The sequence below is a fragment of the Pseudorca crassidens genome, chromosome 6, assembly GCF_039906515.1.
Source record: "Pseudorca crassidens isolate mPseCra1 chromosome 6, mPseCra1.hap1, whole genome shotgun sequence".
NCBI lineage: Eukaryota > Metazoa > Chordata > Mammalia > Artiodactyla > Delphinidae > Pseudorca > Pseudorca crassidens.
Window position 1 is genome coordinate 58,451,086 of NC_090301.1, and position 17,854 is coordinate 58,468,939.

At 39.8% G+C, this 17,854-nt stretch overlaps 1 protein-coding gene across 1 annotated transcript in view; it reads left to right on the forward strand.

Moving 5' to 3' along the window:
* Window positions 1-1,072: 1,072 nt before the first annotated feature.
* OLA1 (Obg like ATPase 1) overlaps window positions 1,073-17,854 on the forward strand; it is a 166,518-nt gene continuing 149,736 nt past the window's right edge. The window contains exons 1-2 of the mRNA XM_067741508.1: window positions 1,073-1,232; window positions 2,506-2,606. Coding sequence (XP_067597609.1) covers window positions 2,506-2,606 — 101 coding nt within the window. The 5' untranslated portion in view covers window positions 1,073-1,232. The remainder of the gene's footprint in view (window positions 1,233-2,505; window positions 2,607-17,854) is intronic.

Below are 17,854 nucleotides of genomic sequence, written 5' to 3' on the forward strand. Positions count from 1 at the left end.
ACCTAAAAAAAGTGTCACAATTTTTGGACAAGTATTGCATTCACTGCAACAAATACTTGAATGCTGACTGAAGGCCAGGACCTAAATGAATGAATTCCTTCTACAGATGGAGCTCATGGTGTAGTCAGGTAGGGGTGAGATGAGATGAAACCCTAATATTAACAATAGCCTTTATTACTATTTATGAGCCTTTCCTATCTGTGTTGGGTACTGTTACTACAAGGTTTACACACATTATCTCATTTATCCTCATCCTCACAATAACCTCTTAAGGTGGGTCTCAGTAGCCTCATTTTATCCCAGAGGAAACTGAAGTCCAGAGAGATTATTTTGGTCAGGGTCAAACGGCTAATGGGTAGTGGAATCCAGATTGGAACCAACGTTTCCCAAATTCCAAAGGCTTCTGCTCTTAACCTTCCAGAGGAAAAGGAGCGGGATGTGTGTGGAAACTGGCTGTGTTAAACGCATTCTGGGATCCAGTGCCTGTAATACGCCTGAAAAATAAGGCGACAAAGGACTCCTTAGATCATACCCTTAACCCCTTTTTCCGTTAAGAAAGTTTAACAGCTTCTCACCATCTGGATTGACTGAAGAGCGTTATAGGAAAAGGAGGCGAGCTGGGGCCGTGGTCCCCGAGGACTCAGCTGGCGGCCAAGCGGGGCTGGCGCGGCTGATCGCCAGACCTCAGGCGACCCGCCTCCGCGCGGGCGGTCAGGCCGAGGGTGCTTCGAGGTGAAGCGGCGGGTGAAGTGTGGGGCTGGAAGGCGGCAAGCGAGCGTGTGCGAGAAACACGGGGCGCGCACCGGTAAGGAAGCGGAGATCCGGGGCCGAGAAGCCCCACGTGTAGGGATGGCGGAAGACGCGCGCTCCTGCGTGACCGGCTCAGGCCTGCAAGGATGGTTTTCCAGCTCCCGCCAGCTCGGGCGCCGCGCGACTCCTCCCACCCTCTCCCGCCTCCCGCGGCCAAACCAATGGGCGGGACGGGATGGGGGGAGCGCGGGGCGGAGCGGGGTGGGGCGCGCGGCTTGCGCGCAGGTGCAGCCCGGCGCCCGGCCCGCCTGTTCCGCTGCCGCCGCCGCAGCCGCCGCCGCCGCCGCTGCCGCCGACGTGCATTCCGCTCGGCGGAGGGGCCGGGCCTGCGCTTTCTCCTCCTTCCTCCCGGCCTCCGGCTGCCGGTAGGACCCGTTTCCCGCTGCCGCTGGGAGCCTGTGTCATCGTCCGCCCTGAGCACGGTGAGGTCCTCAGGGAGCCTGTGGTCGCGACGCCCGCCGCGTCTTTGACTCTGGCCCATTGCTCTGAGGCCGGCGTCCCGCCAGGGCCGGGTGGCCGGCCTGGGCGGAGGGCGGCGTGGAGCGTGTGGATGAATGAGGCGCTCTCGGACTAGGCCGCGTGTCCCGGGAGCGGCCCACGCCTCACCCGGCACACTATGGGGAAAGCCTTCTCCGGAGGCGGGGACGGCCAGTGGCCCAGTCCAGAGGGGGAAGATGTTGGGTGGGACCTCGCTTTGGCTGGGCGGCCAGCCACTCCTTGGTAGGAGGCCAGAGGACTGGAAAGTCTCTGCTCGTGCAGCTGTGCTTCGGAGACTTGGGGTTTGGCTGGGAACAGCTGTGAGTTACGACCCTGAGAAGGGAGATTCCTGGCCCTCGGGGTCAGGGATCAGAGGCTATCACTTCATGAGCAGGGCGTCAGCGTGGCCCCGGGAGGTTCAATTGGAGCCAGAAGACAGGGATAGTGTTAGTTCCCAGCTTATAAAACGTGAGGTTAGCAGTCCTCATGAGTTCAGTTTGCAGTCGGCTCAATTTTGCCCGGAGAAACTTAGAGCCAGATTGTCAGGGACCGAGAAAGTTTCGACCTGTAAATAAAAAGGCTTAGTAGATCCATTTACGACTAGAAGTAACCAAAGGGTGGATTCAGGAGGTTGCTTATGAGGACTGATGAGTCGTAACTACAGTGCCAAAGGTGAAAGAGACTTGTTGGAAAGACCTTGATACCGGCGTGTGTTCATTCATGCGAAAAATGGTGCTTGTGGGCGAAATGGGAAAGAACAGGTTCCAGATTGAGGAAATGGTTTGGTGGGAGGTGACTCGGTTGCTAGTGGTTCTAGAATGGATTTTCTTTGACACTCTTACCTGTGCTCCTGCTTCCAAATGCTTTCATTCATATAACCACATGTCAGGTTAAGAAAATGTTTTGTGAACAGTCTGGATGTAAGATTGGCAGCTAAATTTTATTTTTGATTTCTGGTGCCACATATTTTTAGATCAGTTTTCCAGGACTTCTCAGAAGTGACTGCTTTGACAACTATCAGAATCAGATCTGTTAACAGAACTTTTTTGTTTTCATTTTTGTTGAAAAATAAAGTGTGTCAGTTTTAGATTGATATATACAGTATGCTGTATTCTTAATCTATTATTCAATAATATATTGTGTGTGATGAAATGTGTTTTTGGTCAATGGGGACAGTAAAAAGTTTTGTTCATATGTGTGTTTGTTTTGACATTTCAGATGCCCCCCAAAAAGGGAGGTGATGGAATTAAACCACCCCCAATCATTGGAAGATTTGGAACTTCCTTGAAAATTGGTGTTGTTGGGTTGCCAAATGTTGGGTAGGTGAATGTTGGGCTTTTCTCATTTTCGTTTTGTAAATACTTTGGGTCTTGTTGTAGAAATGGGAACTCATGAGGTAATAAAAATTTAAATTGAAGAAAAGAAGCTAGGAAGCTGGACTATTAATACGTTGCAAAACAAGGTTTTCATTTACACTTATCTTATTTTTGCTTTTCTACACAGATATTGGGTTGAAACTTGAGTTACTTATATTGTTTGTTTTGCTAAACTCAGAGGAAGAAGCAGTGGGAGTTTAAACATCAAGTTGAACCAGATCAGCTCTGGTTCGCCAGAAACACTGTTGGGAGATACACAGTATTGAATTTATGAGGAATTAGAGTAGTTTAAATTAGATTTTCATGCTGGCTGGCTCCGTAGGGTACTTAGGCTGGCTACCAGAGGCCATGCAGTAGGATACTTTAGGAAATAGTTTTAAAAGCCCCATTATAAATTTGATTAGATTTTTGGGAGATCAGGGATCAGATGGCTGAATTTTTACTAGAAAAGAAGGTGACAAGTTTGAACTTAATACTGGAAGTTGTGTGCTAAAAGGGTATCTTATAAAGTGGCTAAATCTGAATGTTGTGAGAATAAAATTTTGAGTTTTGTAATGTTTAAAATTAAAGTGAATTATTACTGCAAATAAGACTAATTAGGAAATATTTGTGGGGTTTATTATATAAATCTGTACACATGCAACTTGGTTGTTCAAAGTCTACTTTTTTCATTTTTTGCCCTTCTATTTTAATACCTTTTACTAACCTTAAAATGTAAAATGTCTCAGAAGTGATTAGGGTGTACTAAGGAGTAACAGATCCAATATGGATTTATTAAGAGGACGGAAAGTATTTTGGAATGTGCTTTAGGCTTTTAGATTGGTGGCAGGTAGGACAACTATGTTCTTTCACGTGTTCCTAGGAGCCTCTGTCATAGAGATTGCTTAGTGAATGGAGCATGGTGTGACCAAGTAAGGCAGTTCTGAAATTCTTGTAATGTAAAACATGACAAGTGGGGCTGTCCTAATTTCAGTCTGGAGCTGGAGAGGTTTGCATTTTGAGGGGGTTTCCTGCTGTGATATAGGCTGCTTGAAAAGTAAGACTAAATAGAGAGTGGGAATATAAGCAAAACAAATAATTAAGCAAAGTACTGTAGGGTGCTGTCAATAAACTTGAAAGCAAGATATGATCGTTATGTATGTTGTGAACTTTATTGCGTTAGTAAGCAAGACATAGTTTTTAGATATTAACATACTTCTCTCATTCTAGAATCATTGCAGCTTGACTTTACATGGGACTGATTTAAAATGGGCCATCTTAAAAAATGTTTCCTGTATGAGTTTTTTAGCATAGAGCATAATAAAGTCAATATATAGGAAGATAACCTAGAATATTTTATTATCCAGTATAAATGTGCTATTTATGCTTTTAAATTAAATACTCCTCCCACTTTCCCCCAGTTTTATTGACGTATACTTTATAAACAGTAAAATTCACTCATTTTAAATGTGCAGTTCAATGAGTTTTGGCAATTGTGTTTGGTTATGAACACTCTTTTTTAGAATGATCTTACTTTGCCTAACTGTATCAGGTAGGGTTCTTCGTAAGCAACACAAATTCTTGCTGTTTTAAGCAAGAAAAAGAGACTTATTGGAAGGAGAGCATTGAAGGACAAGCTGAACAGCCAGGCCTCAGGAAGGACAGGAACCTGGGTAGTGCTGGCAGAGACGGGTCCACGTGGAGCTCAGCCATATGAACTGAACTTCTGGGTGTTTCTCATCACCTGCTGCCTCTCCAGTGATATAGATTCCTGTGTAAGGAAATCTTACTGGGCATGTCTACCTCTGGATAGGCCCACAAGAAATGGATTGGGGAGAGGGGACAGTTCTCTGAAGGATGGCCTGCTGATCAAAAATAAGGACATTTAGTGCTGAAACCATCTAAAGAATCTCTTGGTTTTTAGAGAACTGGATGAATAAGAAGGTTTGCTGATTACCTAGAAACATAGAGGGATATTTATAGCTAACAATAGTTGATATTTATTTGAACACTTATTTAGTGTATGCCTATCACTATTCTGAGCACTTTATGTGTATTATCTAATTTAATCAATGTTTAACGTCCCTGCCCCCTTCTCATTAGAATTTAAATTCCGTAAAGGCAAGGATTGTCTTGTTCTTGTTTATTGTTGTATTTCTAGCACCTAGACTGGTGTTAGGAACTTAGTAGGTAGGCACTCAGTAATTATCTGTGAATGGATAGTTTTTCTGCCCTTGATGCCATGTGTAGGTTTAATGATAAGGAGGCACGTTTTGATGGCCACTTTTTTTTTTTTTTTTTTTTTTTTTTTTGCGGTACGCGGGCCTCTCACTGTTGTGGCCTCTCCCGTTGCGGAGCACAGGCTTCGGACGCGCAGGCTCAGCGGCCATGGCTCACGGGCCCAGCAGCTCCGCGGCATGTGGGATCTTCCCGGACCCGGGCACGAACCCGCGTCCCCTGCATTGGCAGGTGGACTCTCAACCACTGCGCCACCAGGGAAGCCCAGAAGTTTCTTTTTTATGTAAAAATGTAAATTTTGCAGTCATAGATTGGTATATTGACCTTGCTTTATGAAATCTTAGAAACCCCAGCTCCTTGCACCTCATGCTTCAGCAATCCCAAGGGAATGGCCTTTCATTCTCATGGACCAAAGTGTTGTGAATTTCAGACAACTGGTTATCCGAGGGGTGAAAGGACCAAACAACTTGCCCTGCAGTCTAAGAGGGATTTTTTTTTTTCCTGTAAGCTGCCACACCATACTTCTGGTAACATTCCTTTGTCCAGATATAGTCATAAGAATTTACTTTCAAGGAAGGCTAGGATATGTAGTCTTTATTTTGATGGACATATGTTCAGTTAAAAATTCTGTTACTATGAAAGGAGGAAAGAATGAATATTGGGGGACAACTGTATACTCTGTTCCATTACTCAGCAACTGCCTCAGGAGAGTATTTGTCTTGCTTAGTTGATACTTCTGGGAATGTCCTTCGGTTGTTCCTACAGCTTGCCTTTTCCCAATTTGCCAGAGTCCAACCACAAAGCTATGTACTGTTGTTGAGGAAAACATTGTAGGAAATGCTTTAAAAAAAAATCACAGGGTAATTATGTTCAATGTTTTAGTTATCTATTTTTATGTAGGAAACCACTCCAAAAGTTTGTGGTTTAAAACGATAAATATTTATAATAATATTTCTCATGATTCTGTGGGTTAGCTGGGTGAGTCTACTGCTGGTCTCACTTGAGATCCTTCAGGTGGCTGCATTCAGCTGATGGCTAGTGAGGGTTGGAAGGTCCAAGATGGCCATACCCACAGGGCTGGGGCCTTATCAGGCTGGAAGTCTAGGGCATTTCTATCTTCCCTTACTTGGCTTCTTTCTCTCCAAGTGGTCTCCAGCCCAAACTTTTTTATAGCATGGTGGCTGACGCCCAAGAGAGTGAAAATGTGCCAGTGGTACAAAACACTCCCACCTATTTCTTTTAGTCAAAGCAAGTTGTGACACCAGCCCAGAGATAAGGAGGGAAGGGAAATAGACTCACCCTCTTGAGGGAAGGAGTAGAAAAGAACATGTGGCCATCTTTAATCCATTGCATTCTACTATTTTCCTATTTTCCTAATATAGTTTTATATGACACCCATTTGTTCCCTGGAGAAGTCTTCCTGGCTCGTTCTTAGCTTCTTGTTCTTACTGAAGAGGCTCCATTCTTGATTGCTTCGAGAAACTCACTGGAGGAAGATTAATCTCTAGGTGCTCAATTAATAATGCTCTTTTTAATGCATATATTTATTTTTCATGCTGGCCAGTTTTTTTTTTCCAATATTTGATTATAAAAAATTTCACGTACAGAAAAGCCACTCACTTTTTATACAGAATAGTGTTTATTATATATACATTATATATAGGAAACAATAAGCAATTATGTATATTCTATCCTTGGGATAGATTATATTTTTCTTTTACAATTTTAAAGTCTTAGTAGTAATCTTCCACTGATGACTATTAATAATTTGTTTTTTGCAGATTGCTTACATGAACTAGTTTGAAATTGATGTGGAAATGAAGGTACAGCGTGGTACAGATTGTGTATTTTAACTCTTTTGTAGGTCATTTAAGACCTTTTAAAAATGTTTGCTTTTGACAAAAACTATAGCAAAAGGCAATAATGATCTGATTGTCAAAGCTGGTACGCATTTTTTGTCCTTAACTTACTTAACCTCTCTGCCCTATTTGGCACTGTTAGTAACTCCCCACCTCTCTCAACTCTTCCTTCAGTCTTTTGTGTTTGCTACACTTCCTGTGTTTGCGCTCTATATTAGGTTTCTGTCCTTGGCTGTCTTCTCTTTTATACTTTCTCCCTGGGCAGTCTCATCCTCTCCTAATTTTAATCATCTGTTGGCTTCTCTTTTCTAAATTTATATGTCCTGCTCAGGTTGCATCTGAGTTCCAGATTCATATATCTAACTGCCCTGAATATCTCCAGTTAAATGTCTACACCCTACATGTCTAAAACTGAACTTATTGCCTCTTGCATTCCCTATCTTGGTTAATAATACTACTTTCCACCCAGATACTTGAGAGATTTATCTTTTCATCCTTTCCCCTCAGCTGTATTTTTCAGTAGGGCACCAAACCTGGTACCTGAATATCTCTCTGATCTATTTTCTTCACATCTTTTTGCCACTCATTTCTTACTTGAATTATTCCAGAGGCTTCTTAAGTGGGCTTTCTGTCAGCGCATTATCTATAGTAAATCTTTTTTTGTTTTGCCCAGGTGTTTTTTTGTTTTTGTTTTTTAAATTGAGGTATAACATACACAGTAAAATGCGAAAACTTTAAATGTACATATCAGATTTTTACATTTTAATTCACCCATGTAACCAGTACCCACATCAAAATCTAGAACAAATCCAGTGCCACAAAAGACTTCCTTGTACCCCTTCCCAGTTGGTACTATCCTTCCTAGGATAACCGTATTCCAACTTGTATTACCACATTGATTAGTTTGCCTGATACAGATGGAATCACACATTATGCACTCTTGTTTGTTTGTTTTTTTTTCTTTTTTGCGGTACGCGGGCCTCTGACTGTTGTGGCCTCTCCCGTTGTGGAGCACAGGCTCCAGACGTGCAGGCTCAGCAGCCATGGCTCACGGGCCTTTCCACTCCGTGGCATGTGGGATCTTCCCGGACCGGGGCACGAACCTGCGTCCCCTGCATGGGCAGGCGGACTCTCAACCACTGCGCCACCAGGGAAGCCCACATTATGCACTCTTTATATCTTTTACAAGTCATTATGCCTGAGAGAATATACACTATATTTACCCTTTTTGCTATTGATGGGCATTTGGGTTGTTTCCTTTTTTTGTCTATTATGAATAGAGCTGCTTTGAACATTCATGTACATGTCTTTTGGTGGGTAGATATAAGAACTCATTTCTGTTGGGTGAATGGATACACTTACCCCACTCACCCTGTCCCCCGAACTCCCCACCTCTAGGAGTTAAATAGCTTTAGATACTGCCACATAATTTTCCAAAGTGGTTATTCTAATTTATAGTGCTGGTATTGTAAAAAAGAGTTCTAATTTCTCTTCATCCTCAGTAGCACTTGGTATTATCATTCTTTTTCATTTTGGCCATACTTGTGTGCAGTATCATGATCGTTTTGCATACCTGTGATAGCTAATGATTTTGAACATCTTTTAATATGTTTACTGGACATTTTTTGTGAAGGATATTTTTTCTTTTTAGTAATAATTAGGTGTTTTTTATTCTGGATATGGGTTCCTTGTTGGATATGCATTAGAACTACCTCTTCCTAGTCTGTGTGACTTTTTGCTTAAGAGTAAATAAAAATTGTTTTTGAAGTAGTTTCGCAATTAAAAAATTTCATACTTGCAAAGCTAGTTAAAAAAATTCCTATATGAGGTCTGCTTACACTCCCCAAATGTTAACATAGTACAGTTATAAAAATCAGGAAATTAGCATTGATTTACCAGTTGTCTCACTAATGTCCATTTTCTGGTCCAGGATCTAATACAGGATTACATATATGTTGCATTTAATTGTTGCTGTGTCCTTAGTTTCCTTTAACCTAGAACAGTTTCTCACTTTGTCTTTCATGTCCTTGACACTTTTGAGGAGTGCTGACCTCTTATGGTAGGCTCTTAAACCTTGGGGTTTATCTAATATTTCCTTGTGATTAAATTCAAATTATGCATTTTTGGATGCAGAAGTGACATGTGCTTCTTAGTACATTATATCAGGAAGCACACAATGTTGATTTGTCCTGTTACTAGTGATTTTAACTTTGATCACTTATCTAAGGAGGTGTCTGACAAATTTCTTCACTGAAAAGTTTACTGTATTTTCCGTTGCAATTAATAAATATATCTTTTAGGGAGATACTTTGAAATTATGTAAATACTGTGTTTCTCATACTTTTGCCCCCCAGTTTTGGCGTGTATTAATGATTCTTGTTTGAAATAGTTATTATTGTGGTGTTTACCAAATAGAGATTTAAAAATTTGTTGGTCTTCTACATTTATAGAGGAAACAATTTATAGAAGAAACAATGGAAATTCTATTGTTTAGAATTCTGTTGTAAAGAAGAACCCCCCATTTTCTCATGTAAATTACTTATAATTTGTTTATATCAGGATCAGTTTTTACTTTGCTGGTTATAATGCGTTACTATTGTTATTTATTTTGTTGCTCAAATTGCCCACATTTGGCCATCAGGAGCCTTCCTGTTCACTCGTGTTACTTTTGATGTGTCCTCTATTTTTTGAGTATTTTCTGGTTTCTAGCTCCACATTATGTTCCAGGCTTATTTGTGCCTTCTCTGTCCCAGCTTTGTAATAAACAAATTTTTCTGTTGACATATGTTTTCATCTCTCTTGGGTGTATACTTAGGAGTGGAATTTCTGGGTTGTATGTAACAGTATATTTAACTATTTGAGGAACTGCCAAACTTTTCTAAAGCGAGTGTGTCATTCTGTGTTCTTACCAGCAATGTATGTGGGTTCTACTTTCTTCACATTCTCACCAGTGCTTGTAATTATCTTTATTAAACATTTTTTATTTTTTTAAAATTTTATTTATTATTTATTTATTTATTTTTGCGGTATGCGGGCCTCTCACTGTTGCGGCCTCTCCCGTTGTGGAGCACAGGCTCCGGACGCGCAGGCTCAGCAGCCATGGCTCACGGGCCCAGCTGCTCCGCGGCATGTGGGATCTTCCCAGACCGGGGCACGAACCTGTGTCCCCTGCGTCGGCAGGCAGACTCTCAACCAGTGCGCCACCAGGGAAGCCCTATTAAACATTTTTTAAATTGAGGTTTAGTTGATTTACAATATTATAGTAGTTTCAGGTGTGCAGCATAGTGATTCAAAATTTTTATAGGTTATACTTCATTTATAGTTATTATAAAATATTGGCTATATCCCTTGTGCTGTGCAATATGTCCTTGTAGCTTATTTATTTTATACATATTAGTTTTTACCTCTTACTCCCCTACCCGTATCTTGCCGCTACACCCTTTCCCTGTCCTCACTGATAACCACTATTTTGTTCTCTGTATCTTCATTTTGATTTCATTTTATTTCAGATATTTTATTTTTTATACAATAGTTCTGTCTGGATAGTTTTCATATTTTTTCATTCCTCATTATCTTCACCTGTGAGTCTGTTTATTTTTTGTTATGTTCACTGGTTTGTTTTGTTTTTTAGATTCCACATATAAGTGATAATATACAGTATTTGTCTTGCTCTGCCTGACTTATTTCACTAAGCATAATACCCTCCAGGTCCAGCCACATTGTTGCAAATGGCAGAATTTCTTTCTTTTTTAATGGCTGAGTAGTATTCCATTTTGTGTGTGTGTGTGTGTGTGTGTGTGTGTGTGTGTGTGGTGTGTGGTGTGTATCTCATGTTATCTTTATCCCTTTATCTGTTCATGGACACTTAGTTTGCTTCTATATCTTGGCTATTGTAAATAATGGTGCTATGAACACTGGGGTGTATGTATCTTTTAGAATTAGTATTTTCATTTTCTTTGGATATGTACCCAAGAAGTTGAATTGCTGGATCATATGGTAGTTCCACTTTTAGTTTTTTGAGGAACCTGCGTGCTGTTTTCCACAGTGGTTGCAGCAATTTATGTTCCCACCAACAGTGTACAGGGTTCTTCTTTCTCCACATCCTAGCCAATATTTGTTATTTGTGGTCTCTGATTGTTATCATCTTTTTAATTATAGCGAAGGCATGAAGTGGTATCTCATTGTGGTTTTGAATTGCACTTCCTTGATGCCTAATAATATTGAGCATCTTTTCATGTGCTTATTATGCCTTCATTTTGGAACGATTTTCGTTGGGAATTCCAGGAACAGTTTTTCTTTCAGCACATTGAAGGTATCTTCCATTTTCTTCCAGCTTTCTAATGAGAAGTCTGTTGTTGTTGTTATCTTGGTTTCTTTGTACATAATGTGTTTTTTTTTTTTTTCCCTATAACTTTCTTTAAAATTTTCTCTTTACTACTGGTTTTCAGAAATTTGATTTTCATATGCATTGATGTGGTTTCCCTTATGCCTCTTTTGCTTGGGGTCTGTTCAGACTTTAGGCTTGTGAGTTTATGATTTTCATTAAATTTGTAAAATATTTGGCCAGAGCATTTCTTCAAATGCTCTTTTCTCCCCCTCTCCTCCTTTCCCTTCCTCTCCTTCTGAGACTTTTATTACATATGGGTTAGTCCGCTAGGTAATATTCTACTGAAGCTCTGGTTATGTTTTTGTCCAATTTTTTTCCCCTGTGCTTCATTTGATAGCTGCTGTTGTTCTGTCTTCATGTTCACTGATCTTTTCTGCAGTGTCTAATCTACAGTTAGTCACATCCAGTGTGTTTCATTTCAATTCAATTTTTTCATATATTTTTTATACAATAGTTCTGTCTGGATGGTTTTCATATTTTCATTATCTTCATATTTACCTTTATATCCTTCAGAAAAATTTTAAAAAATCTATTACATTTATTTTAAGGTCCTCGTCTGCTAATTCCATCATCTCTATCATTACTGTGTTTGTGTTTATTGACTTTTATCTTGCTTTGGATCTATATTTTCCTGCTTCTTTGCATGCCTGTTAATTTTTTTTTTTTTTTAATGGTACGCGGGCCTCTCACTGTTGTGGCCTCTCCCGTTGTGGAGCACAGGCTCTGGACGCGCAGGCTCAGCGGCCATGGCTCATGGGCCCAGCCGCTCCGCGGCATGTGGGATCTTCCTGGACCGGGGCACGAACCTGTGTCCCCTGCATCAGCAGGCGGACTCTCAACCACTGTGCCACCAGGGAAGCCCGTGCCTGTTAATTTTTATTGGATTCCAGATGCTGGATTTTATGTTGAGTGCTGAATGTTATAGTATTCCTTTAACGAGTGTAGGACTTTATTCTGGCATTTAGTTTTTGTGTATCATTTTGATTGTTTTGAGGCTGTTTATTATATTTTCTTATGATGAGTTCATAATATTTTTTGCTCTGGTGCTACTTTAGCTCTGATACTAAGACGTGACTCTTTGAGGACTCTACCCAAGTTCCCTTATATTGTTATATCTTTCTCTGCTCTGGCTGGTGGGGATGTGAACTGTTCCAAGCTCCGTGTGAACCTGAGAACTGTTCACTGTGCTGCTTTTGAGTGTTTTTTTCTCCTGGCCTTTGGAGACTGAGCTTCCTCATGTACAAATATTACTGAGCCATATTCTTGAAGATACCTTCTGCTTATCTCCAGAGCCCTCTCTCTGTGCAACTGCTTCCTTTCTAGTATACTGTCCTGTAAATTTTAGCTACTTTGGCCTGCTCAAACTCTCATCTCAGTCTCTTTAACTTGGCATGACTGCTGGGTTCTATTGGTTCCCCCTCCCTGTGCTGTGGCTTTGAAACCACCTTTAGGCAGTAAGCTAGGGTAGTTTTAGAGCTTAGTTCATTGGTTGTTTTCACAGGGAACACAGTCCTGTGCTACATACTGTCCCCTGTTTGAAAACTGTTTATTTCATGTTTTATCGGATTTCCTAGCTCTTTGTGTCAGGAGGGCAGTTCCATAAATAGAAGGGGAAGCAAAATTCCCCAATAACATTTAAATGAACTTAAATCTTATTGTATACTTCTCAGTATTCCAGGGTGCCTCCTCTTTCATGGAAATTCGTGACTTGGGAATTATTTGTTTTCTTTTTTAATATGTTATGAATAATCTTTTGGACAATGGATATGCTCTCCCACTCACTCTTTCCTGTTATCAACAGTAATTGTGTACCTTAAAAGTACTTCATAATTTACTTTCTGTTAAATCTTTTAATTTTCATTGTTTATTTTTCAGAATTCTGGTCACTTTTTTTTTCTATTTTCATAATTTTTTTTTGCATTTTTTAAAATTAGTTGTCCATTTTATACATATTAGTGTATATATGTCAATCCCAATATCCCAGTGCATCACACACCACCCCCCACCCACCGCTTCCTCACTTGGTGTCCATACGTTTGTTCTCTACATCTGTGTCTCAATTTCTGCCCTACAAACTGGTTCATCTGTACCATTTTTCTAGGTTCCATGTAAATGCATTAATATACAATATTTGTTTTTCACTTTCTGACTTACTTCACTCTGTATGACAGTCTCTAGATCCATCCCTGTCTCTACAAATGACCCAATTTCGTTCCTTTTTATGGCTGAGTAATATTCCATTGTATATATGTACCACATCTTCTTTATCCATTTGTCTGTCGATGGGCATTTAGGTTGCTTCCATGTCCTGGCTATTGTAAACAGTGCTGCAATGAACATTGGGGTGCATGTATCTTTTTGAATTATGGTTTTTTCTGGGTATGTGCCCAGTAGTGGGATTGCTGGGTCATATGGTAATTCTAGTTTCAATTTTTTAAGGAACCTCCATACTATTCTCCATAGTGGCTGTATCAATTTACACTCCCACCAACAGTGCAAGAGGGTTCCCTTTTCTCCACACCCTCTCCAGCATTTGTTGTTTGTAGATTTTCTGGTGATGTCCATTCTAACTGGTATGAGGTGATACCTCATTGTAGTTTTGATTTGCATTTCTCTAATAATTAGTGATGTTGAGCAGCTTTTCATGGGCTTCTTGGCCATCTGTATGTTTTCTTTGGAGAAATGTCTATTTAGGTCTTCTGCCCATTTTTGGATTGGGTTATTTTTTTTTAATATTGAGCTGCATGAGCTGTTTATATATTTTGGAGATTAATCCTTTGTCCGTTGATTCATTTGCAAATATTTTCTCCCATTCTGAGGGTTGTCTTTTCATCTTGTTTGTAGTTTCCTTTGCTGTGCAAAAGCTTTTAAGTTTCATTAGGTCCCATTTGTTTATTTTAGTTTTTATTTCCATTACTCTAGGAGGTGGATCAAAAAAGATATTGCTGTGATTTATGTCAAAGAGTGTTCTTCCTATGTTTTCCTCTAAGAGTTTTATAGTGTGCGGTCTTGCATTTAGGTTTCTAATCCATTTTGAGTTTATTTTTGTGTATGGTGTTAGGGAGTGTTCTAATTTCATTCTTTTACATGTAGCTGTCCAGTTTTCCCAGCACCGCTTATTGAAGAGACTGTGTTTTTCTCCATTTTATATCCTTGCCTCCTTTGTCATAGATTGGTTGACCATAGGTGTGTGGGTTTATCTCTGGGCTTTCTATCCTGTTCCATTGATTTATATTTCTGTTTTTGTGCCAGTACCGTATTGTCTTGATTACTGGCTTGGTAGTATAGTTTGAAGTCAGGGAGTCTGATTCCTCCAGCTCCTTTTTTTTTCCCTCAAGACCGCCTTGGCTATTTGGGGTCTTTTGTGTCTCCATACAAATTTTAAGATTTTTTGTTCTAGTTCTGTAAAAAATGCCACTGGTAATTGGATAGGGATTGCATTGAATCTGTAGATTGCTTTGGGTTGTATAGTCATTTTCACAATATTGATTCCTCCAATCCAAGAACATGGTATGTATCTTCATCTGTTTGTATCAGCTTTAATTTCTTTCATCAGCATCTTATAGTTTTCTGCATACAGGTCTTTTGTCTCCCTAGGTAGGTTTATTCCTAGGTATTTTATTCTTTTTGTTGCAATGGTAAATGGGAGTGTTTCCTTAATTTCTCTTTCAGATTTTTCGTCATTCGTGTATAGGAATGCAAGAGATTTTTGTGCATTAATTTTGTATCCTGCAACTTTACCAAATTCATTGACTAGCTCTAGTAGTTTTCTGGTGGCATCTTTAGGATTCTCTATGTGTAGTTTCATGCCATCTACAAACAGTGACAGTTTTACGTCTTCTTTTCCAATTTGTATTTCTTTTTCTTCTCTAATTGCCATGGCTAGGACTTCCAAAACTATGTTGAATAATAGTGGTGAGAGTGGACATCTTTGTCTTGTTCCTGATCTTAGAGGAAATGCTTTCAGTGTTTCACCATTGAGAATGTTGTTTGCTCTGGGTTTGTTGTATATGGCTTTTACTATGTTGAGGTAGGTTCCCTCTATGCCCACTTTCTGGAGAGTTTTTATTATAAATGGGTGTTGAATTTTGTCAAAACCTTTTTCTGCATCTATTGAGATGATCATATGGTTTTTCTTCTTCAGTTTCTTAATATGGTGTATCACGTTGATTGATTTGCATATATTGAAGAATCCTTGCATCCCTGGGATAAATCCCACTTGATCATGGTGTATGATCCTTTTAATGTGTTGTTGGATTCTGCTTGCTAGTACTTTGTTGAGGATTTTTGCATCTATATTCATGAGTGATATTGGTCTGCAATTTTCTTTTTTTGTAGTATCTTTGTCTGGTTTTGGTATCAGGGTGATGGTGGCCTCATAGAATGAGTTTGGGATTGTTCCTTCCTCTGCAATTGTTTGGAAGAGTTTGAGAAGGATGGGTGTTAGCTCTTCTCTAAATGTTTGATAGAATTCACCTGTGAAGCCATCTGGTCCTGGACTTTTGTTTGTTGAAAGACTTTTTTGTTGTTGTTGTTGTTCAAAGACTTTTAATCACAGTTTCAATTTCATTACTTGTGATTGGTCTGTCCATATTTTCTGTTTCTTCCTGGTTCTGTCTTGGAAGGTTATACCTTGTAAGAATTTGTCCATTTCTTCCAGGTTGTCCATTTTATTGGCATAGGGTTGCTTGTAGTAGTCTCTTAGGATGCTTTGTATTTCTGTGGTGTCTGTTGTAACTTCTCCTTTTTCATCTCTAATTTTATTGACTTGAGTCCTCTCCCTCTTTTTCTGGATGAGTCTGGCTAATGGTTTATCAATTTTGTTTATCTTCTCAAAGAACCAGCTTTTAGTTTCATTGATCTTTGCTATTGTTTTCTTTGTTTCTGTTTGATTTATTTCTGCTCTGATCTTTATGATTTCTTTCCTTCTACTAACTTTGGGTTTTGTTTGTTCTTCTTTCTCTAGTTCCTTTAGGTGTAAGGTTAGATTGTTTACTTGAGATTTTTCTTGTTTCTTGAGTTAGGATTGTATTGCTATAAACTTCCCTCTTAGAACTGCTTTTGCTGCATCCCGTAGGTTTTGGGTCATCGTGTTTTCATTATCATTTGTCTCTAGGTATTTTTTGATTCCCTCTTTGATTTCTTCAGTAATCTCTTGGTTATTTAGTAACATATTGTTTAGCCTCCATGTGTTTGTGTTTTTTACATGTTTTTCCCTGTGCTTGATTTCTAATCTCATAGCGTTGTGGTCAGAAAAGATGCTTGATATGATTTCAATTTTCTTAAATTTACTTTGGCTTGATTTGTTACCCAAGATGTGATCTATCCTGGAGAATGTTCCATGAGCACTTGAGAAGAAAGTGTAATCTGCTATTTTGGATGGAATGTCCTATAAATATCCGTTAAATCTATCTGGTCTATTGTGTCTTTTAAAGCTTGTGTTTCCTTATTAATTTTCTGTTTGGATGATCTGTCCATTGGTGTAAGTGAGGTGTTCAAGTCCCCCACTATTATTGTGTTACTGTCAATTTTCTCTTTCATAGCTGTTAGCCATTGCCTTATGTATTGAGGTGCTTCTTTGTTGGGTGCATATATATTTATAATTGTTATATCTTCTTCTTGGATTGATTCCTTGATTATTATATAATGTCTTTCCTTGTCTCTTGTAACATTCGTTATTTTAAAGTCTGTTTTATTTGATATGAGTATTGCTACTCCAGCTTTCTTTTGATTTCCATTTTCATGGAATATCTTTTTCCATCCCCTCACTTTCATTGTGTATGTGTCCCTAGGTTTGAAGTGGGTCTCTTGTAGACAGCATATATATGGGTCTTGTTTTTGTATCCATTCAGCAAGCCTGTGTCTTTTGGTAGGAGCATTTTTTTTTGTTTTGTTTTTGCTGTACGTGGGCCTCTCACTGTTGTGGCCTCTCCCGTTGCGGAGCACAGGCTCTGGACGTGCAGGCTCAGCGGCCATGGCTCACGGGCCTAGCCGCTCCACGGCATGTGGGATCTTCCCAGACCGGGGTATGAACCCGTGTACCCTGCATCGGCAGGCGGACTCTCAACCACTGCGCCACCAGGGAAGCCCGGTAGGAGCATTTAATCCATTCACGTTTAAGGCAATTATCGATATGTATGTTCCTGTTACCATTTTCTTAATTGTTTTGAGTTTGTTTTGTAGGTCCTTTTCTTCTCTTGTGTTTCCCAGTTAGAGAAGTTCCTTTAGCATTTGTTGTAGAGCTGGTTTGGTGGTGCTGAATTCTTTTAGCTTTTGCTTGTCTGTAAAGCTTTTGATTTCTCCATCGAATCTGAATGAGATCCTTGCTGGGTAGAGTAATCTTGGTTGTAGTTTTTTCTCTTTCATTACTTTAAATATGTCATGCCAGTCCCTTCTGGCTTGTAGAGTTTCTGCTGAGAAATCAGCTGTTAACCTTATGGGAGTTCCCTTGTATGTTATGTCATTTTTCCCTTGCTGCTTCAATAATTTTTCTTCGTCTTTAATGTTTGCTAATTTGATTACTATGTGTCTCGGTGTGTTTCTCCTTGGGTTTTTCCTGTATGGGACTCTCTGTGCTTCCTGGACTTGGGTGACTATTTCCTTTCCCATGTTAGGGAAGTTTTCAACTATAATCTATTCAGATATTTTCTCTGGTCCTTTCTCTCTCTCTTCTCCTTCTGGGACCCCTATAATGTGAATGTTGTTGTGTTTAATGTTGTCCCAGAGGT